Source organism: Atta colombica, unplaced genomic scaffold (assembly GCF_001594045.1).
Source record: "Atta colombica isolate Treedump-2 unplaced genomic scaffold, Acol1.0 scaffold126, whole genome shotgun sequence".
In the NCBI taxonomy this organism is placed as follows: domain Eukaryota; kingdom Metazoa; phylum Arthropoda; class Insecta; order Hymenoptera; family Formicidae; genus Atta; species Atta colombica.
The window spans coordinates 4,084,053-4,090,964 of record NW_017259213.1 but is presented as its reverse complement, the minus strand read 5'-3'; the positions used below and the strand labels follow the sequence as shown (position 1 = coordinate 4,090,964).

General features: G+C 26.4%; 2 protein-coding genes across 2 annotated transcripts; one reads left to right on the top strand and one right to left on the bottom strand.

Moving 5' to 3' along the window:
* The first annotated feature begins 411 nt into the window (after positions 1 to 411).
* Positions 412 to 5,262, top strand: LOC108694975 (4-coumarate--CoA ligase 1-like). Its single transcript, XM_018204672.1, is given in 8 exon segments — positions 412 to 622; positions 625 to 671; positions 2,155 to 2,328; positions 2,706 to 3,040; positions 3,244 to 3,387; positions 3,647 to 3,895; positions 3,959 to 4,233; positions 4,365 to 5,262. Coding segments are annotated over 8 exon segments (1,761 nt in total). The 3' UTR covers positions 4,691 to 5,262.
* LOC108694976 (glutaredoxin-related protein 5, mitochondrial) lies at positions 4,613 to 5,996 on the bottom strand. The gene is made up of 3 exons (XM_018204673.1): positions 5,831 to 5,996; positions 5,379 to 5,520; positions 4,613 to 5,101 (listed from the first exon to the last, which is right to left on the bottom strand). Exons 1-3 carry the CDS (start codon positions 5,909 to 5,911, stop codon positions 4,905 to 4,907), a joined length of 420 nt encoding a protein of 139 aa, XP_018060162.1. The 5' UTR covers positions 5,912 to 5,996; the 3' UTR covers positions 4,613 to 4,904.
* Between the last annotated feature and the right edge of the window lie 916 nt (positions 5,997 to 6,912).

The window sequence follows — 6,912 nt, the reverse complement described above, 5'->3', positions numbered from 1 at the left end:
TGTACACAGAAAATACTAATATTATTTTTAGATTGAAAGGCCTAGAGATATACTCCTATAAATGAATAAAAAATACGTTCAGGATTGAAAAGGATTCATTTAACATTCATGAATTTTTATTTCTGAAAATCTGAATTCATTTTAATTCATTTCAATCCATTTTCTTGGATAATCAAAATTTTGTAGGTCAAACTTATATATTTATGAGATAATCATTACTAATCATTTTTACATTTCTTATGAGATAATCATTGCTACATTTCTTAAATCAGTGGGGACAGTAGCTATATATTTAAACTAAACTTTGGAATAGTCTTCATTTTATGTTAGTTACATGCTAATACGTAGTGGGCATAATACATTTAAAACATTCATTCTTATCAACATATTCTTATTAACATATTTCGCGTAATGACGATTCTGCAATTGTCACTTTTCACACGCGTTTCTTATACCATAAAATGTATCAAAGAATGCATTGTCAATGTATCATCAAAAAATCATTGGAGAAAATTTAATAAACATCGGTATTATGCAACTACAATCAACTTAAAAGTTGATGCGCAGAATGTAGTAAGCAGTGGTCTATCTGACATAAGTGGCTTTGAGAATATTCACTTGCACGATTCATCTGGGAAAAAGTTGGAAGATGGTCAAACCATACTGCTTTGGTACGTGTAATGCAAATAAAATAATATAAAATTATAAAGAATATATGTTGTTTATATTTTTCGTAATATGGACGTAGTGATCACGTAATAATTTTTTTTCTATAAATATTGGTAAATGAAAAAAAGTGATAATTATTTCAATATTATTGCAATGTTATCTATTTTAATAATATATAAACAATAAAAAATATACAAGCTTTAGAACGGATTGAATTTTATAAATACAGCTGTTATAAAATCCTACGAAATTAATACCAATATGAAACACTAGGTATTCGTGTATATAACAAAGTTTTATTTTACGATATAATAATATCTAAAATAATCGTTTCGATCCCAGTTTGAATCATTTTCAGCGTAAACAATAAGGATGCTTAATTAAAAAGTGTAAAGTTGCATAATGTGTAGAAAAAAATCTTTTTTATGTTATGTAATGGAATGCATTATATTGTTAAATTCTATATAGAATTGTAATGTTCAAAGATAAGAAATATTTATAGATGTATAAGAAACATTTTTGGTTACTAACATGGAAATTAAATATTTAAAAAATAATTTTAAATAAAAATACACAAACAAATGCATAGATCATAAAAATTGATTAATCTGTGAATATTAACAAATATTCAAATAGTTTTAATGAATATTCAATATTAAAAATTAAAAAGATCTAAAAACAATTTTATAATTATTGAAACATTGACTACAGAAAAATTAATTTTATATATGTTCGAAATTTGTCAAAATTATCATAATTTTATGTTTACAAATGCATTGTTATTCAGAACGCGCTTTTATCGACAAAAATGCACTTTTATCTTTGAAATTCTATGCGTAACGTAAAGTATAATATGTTAGCGCGCTAACATGGTTGTAAGCGCTGAAGACGGGTCATAAAGTTTTTTCATCTTAATCAATAAACGTCTAAATTTAGATCGAATGTAAGATAATAATTGAATAATCGAAAAAAGAAAGATCACGCGGCTAAGATCATGCGGCTAATAAATTTAGATCAAGTGACCAAAGATAATAATAGAATGAAAAAGAATACTTAAAATACAGCGAATATATGCATAAGATACATATATATGTTTAAGATACATATATTATTATATAAGATACATATATGGAATTTGTCATTTTTGAGACAATCGTTAATTTTTTCATCATCATAATTGCTCGTTACATTTTTGCAATCATTTTTTGAGTAGCATTATTTGCTACTCACTTCACATGAGATTAATAATAGTGCTTCAATAGCACGAAACTGTTTATTGTATATCAGATAATTTATTAACTTATATATAGATTTTTATTCGGATAATTTGTGTTTATTTAATGATATAATAATACTTTATTAAACTTAATGTTCAGTCACAATTTTATCGATCCTTAGATTCATCGCGTTTATAAATATCCTATATAAACAAAAAAACATCCTAAGTGGTACAACTTTTTAAGACAATTAATTTTTTAATTTTAGGTATGCGCAAATACTGGTAGATCATATACGTACGGTCAATTAAGAAAAGCATGCGGTAAACTAGCAACGAGTTTAAGAAAAAACCTCTTATCGGGAGATACTATTGCTATCATTTTACCAAATATTCCAGAATTCGCTATTATCATATTAGCAGCAAATGAAGCCGGTTTACGAGTAAGATAAAATTATTACTTAAAATTATTATTTAGAAATATTATATACATACTATGCAATATATGTCCAGTAAATTGTAAAACTGTCAAGTTTATCAATGGGATTAGGACATGGTGATTCTGTTCAAAACGCAATTTTATATATCTATTATATTTGCTGAAAAAAAACTGCAGTTTAATTTAAGCATATAATTTAAGAGATGGTGGAATAATTTAGATAACTTTATTTAGTAATAGTTTAACAAAAAATTTTTTAAACTAGTAAAAAATAATAAAAATTAACATTGAAAAAAATATAGTGCAATAAGATATTAATTTTTTAAATTTTTCTGTCGTTATATAAGCTTGTAATAATCATTTAAATTTTTTCTTTTTAAGACAACTCTGATTAATCCTACATATACAATATATGAGATAAAAAGACAATTAGAGAACGCGGACGCTCAAGCTATTTTTACATTTCCGGGAAAATATATTGATATTAAAGCAAGTATTGAGAAAAATTCGAAGATAAAATTACCAATTATCATCGTAAACGATGGGACTAACGCTAGCTCAATCTCAGGGACGATTCAATTAAATGATCTTATTCGTGACGACATCGAAGATTTTTCAATTAGTCAAAAAACTGGAATAAGTTGCGAAGATACGGTATTCTTGCCTTATTCCAGTGGCACGACTGGTTTGCCGAAAGGCGTTGAGTCGTCTCATAGGTACGTAAATTGATTACATATTAAATATTTTGACTGGAAAAAATGCAATTTATATAAATAAGTTTCTATACATTGTAAAAATTCAATGTATTGTTATAATATCAATGTAATATGTTATATATATTATATACTATGTTATAATATCAATGTAAAATAATAAAAAATAAGAAAAATAAAAAATAAATCAGAACACGATTTCGCAGGAACATTGTTGTAAATATTCTTCAAAGTGCAGATCCAATATTTTTCCCAGGAATAGAAGCGAGTGAACACCATCAGGATATTATACCGCTAATATTACCATTGTATCACTATGGGTTATTAGCTACCATGTATACTTACTTGCGGTATGTTAACATGTATCTATTAACTCGTTTACGTAAATGACATGAATGCCCAAAATATACCGAATATTTAATATTAAATAATCATTTAACTTTTGACTTCATATTTTCTTTATAAAATCAACATTTCGTATGTCATACAAGATCAATTCTCGGATCTCTTTGTCTTGCAGTCAATTATTATGCTTAAAAAGTTTATCGTATGATACATGAAATATTAAGCTTGAAATATTGAGATTTATTGTCATTTCATCAATTATAGAATAGGTGCTAAATTGGTGTGTCTACCACAATTCTCAACGGAAAACTTTATAAAACTGTTTGAAAATCATCGGTGCACATTATTGCATGTAGTACCACCTATCGTTCAGATGATGACATACAATGAGCGAATTACACCCCGTCATATTGAATCTGTAAGAATAACATTAACAGCAGCTGCACCGCTCGGAGAAAAACTTATCACCAAATTTCAAAGTCGTTTCACTAATGACATGAATTTTATGCAAGGGTAAGAAATCACTGTTACAAATATATTTTATATAACAATAAGAAAAACAATTTTTGTTTACAGATATGGCATGACGGAGCTATCCCCGTTTGTTACAATCAGTTCTGTAAATACATCGACGTTATCCTGTGGTTATTTGCTTCCAAATACACAAATGAGGATTGTAAGCACGCGAGATAACACTCTCGGCAGAAATTTAGGTCCGCATGAAGTAGGAGAAATATATGTACGGGGCCCACAAGTAATGAAAGGGTATTACAAAAATCCCAAGGCAACAGCAGAGACTATGGATGGAGATTGGTTTAAGACTGGTGATTTAGGGTATTATACTGAAAATGGTAAGTAAGAGATACTGAAGATGGTAAGTAAGATTTAATCGGAAACTTTGAAAAAATAAGACTGTGACGATAATTATATTATTTAATAATCAAAACGAGGTAATTGTGAATTATTATGTTGCAAAATACAGGTTTATTGTATGTGCAAGGACGATCGAAGGAATTGATAAAAGTAAAAGGATATCAAGTTGCACCCACTGAACTTGAAGAAGTAATTCGTCATTACGATAATATAGAAGACGTCGCCGTCATTGGTGTGACACACGAGAATTATGGCGAAATTCCAAAAGCTTTTGTAGTTCCTAAGTCGGGAATCAAAATTAATGAGAACAAACTCAAAAAATTTGTCGCTAAACATGTAGCCAAGTATAAACAATTAGGATATGTACAAGTTATAGAAAGTATTCCAAAATCTGCAGCTGGAAAAATTCTTCGAAAAGAACTTAAAAATCTATAACATATTCTTCAAATATCGAATTTCTCGAATTGAAGAAATCGAATTGAAGAAATTTACATCATTACTAAACATCGATTTATATATGCATTATATCTGCATTGTGGTTAAAATTATGTTTAATATTAACAAAAAATGTTTATTATAACAAAAAGCGACTATCTTTCTATCCATACAAGACATGGTTGTTTATTTACAAGATAATTTAAAACAAAATTTATTCTTTAGATTTGTTGACACCACTTTGAGAGGAATCTTCTTTTTCCAAAAGGGCACTAGTAATACCAGCTTTCTTCAATTCCTCAATAAGGTCTCCATTTTTATGCATTTCTAAGAGTATGTCGCAGCCACCCACAAAATCACCATTTATAAATATTTGTGGTATTGTAGGCCAATTAGAAAAGTCTTTTATACCTAAGTAATTAATATTAGTATTTCAGAATTATATGACATTAGCAATAATTAATAATTTACGAAGATTAATACTTTACAGAAGATTTACGAAAATATATAAAATTATATAAATTTTTTATTTTATGCAGTATAAACAATAAAAAAATATTTATTTTTAAAAATATATATTTTTTTTCTTAATATATAGATAAAAATTTTATGAAATATCTCTTTCCGAAAAATTATTGTTTAATACACTTATAACAGCATTTGTAATAAGTATTTGTAATCTTTTTACCTTGTCTAAGTTCTTCATCCTTGAGAACATCATGAGCATCATAAGTAACACCGTGCATACGTAATATTTGAACTACCGCATTGCTAAATCCACATCTTGGCTCTTCTGGAATACCTTTCATAAAGACGACTACTTTATTTTTCTAAAAAAGTAAATAATATTGTAAACATATAAATTATTTGTAAACATATAATTAAACATATAAATGTTTAAAATAATAGATGTTATATATAATATTATATTTGTTAACAAAACTAAAAGCTACTGATAATTTTTGAGTATTAATTTCATGCTTTTTCTATACCGTACAAACTGCAAAAAGATCTTATACAGAAATTACATACTTATTCTGCTATTTTTTATACAAAATATTAAATATCATATGTCTTGGACCAGGAAGTATTTATGGTTTATAAGCACAAACGTATCCCTATCATATTACATTCACTTACCTTAACAAGATTGCTGATTTCATTAAATTTCGTACTAAAATTTCTGTTGATAAATAACTGTTTGGCTGCAAAACGAATCATGTTTTGATTTATTGCACTAAAGAACACTTTTGCAATTAACTGAGACCTCTCGTTTAAGAATAAAGTGGAGCATAAAGGTTATGTATTCTGCTGCACACTATCAGCTGTTTCAAATGTTTACTCGAGATGTAATGAAGTAAGTGGTGCCATCATGCAACATGATGGTAAAGTATGTAGCCGAAATTTCTTTACCTTTCAAATATTATGAAAAAAATATTTTTATAAAAAAAATACGCGTATTCGATATAAAAAATATTGGAAAGATTATAAATATATCTTTCGATTTTTTTCGCAAGAGAGAAATTTAATTGGAAAAAAGTACATATACCAAAATTTACCCAAAACACTGTGAAAAAATGTATTAAATGTTTATAAATATTTATTTGAATAATACTATTTTAACATTTACTTACAGTAAATAAATAATTACTAAATGAAAAAAATGATAATTGAATTAAAGTTAATGGTATAACAAAATATTTATTATTTACAATTAAAGTAAATATATTCAGTACGATCTGATGCACTATTCAAACAAATATTTATTAAAATTTAATACATTTTTTTAATCTATAAAACTAAATTGTATTAAATTGTATTATTCGAAAATTATAATGTTTTATAGTGTGAAACAATAATTTTCTTTTTCAAATATAAAAAGAAAATCGATATCGATATATATATATATATATATATAAATAGAACCAACAATTTACAAGTTTGAACTTATTGAGCAAAAAGAAGTAAATTATAACAAGGTTAAACAAAATAAGTATTACGTACTAAGCAATTAAAATTATTTGTCTAAAAATACTAATTACTACTACTACGTACACATAAACATGAATAGTAATTGAATTACACTAATCAGTACGCTGCGGTCTTCGCTAATTTATACTCCCATCATTACTTTCAAAAAGTATATAATATTTGCTCGTGCGGATACAAACTGTCGATAATGCGACTAATTACAATCAACATGCATGCATTTATTAACGTCA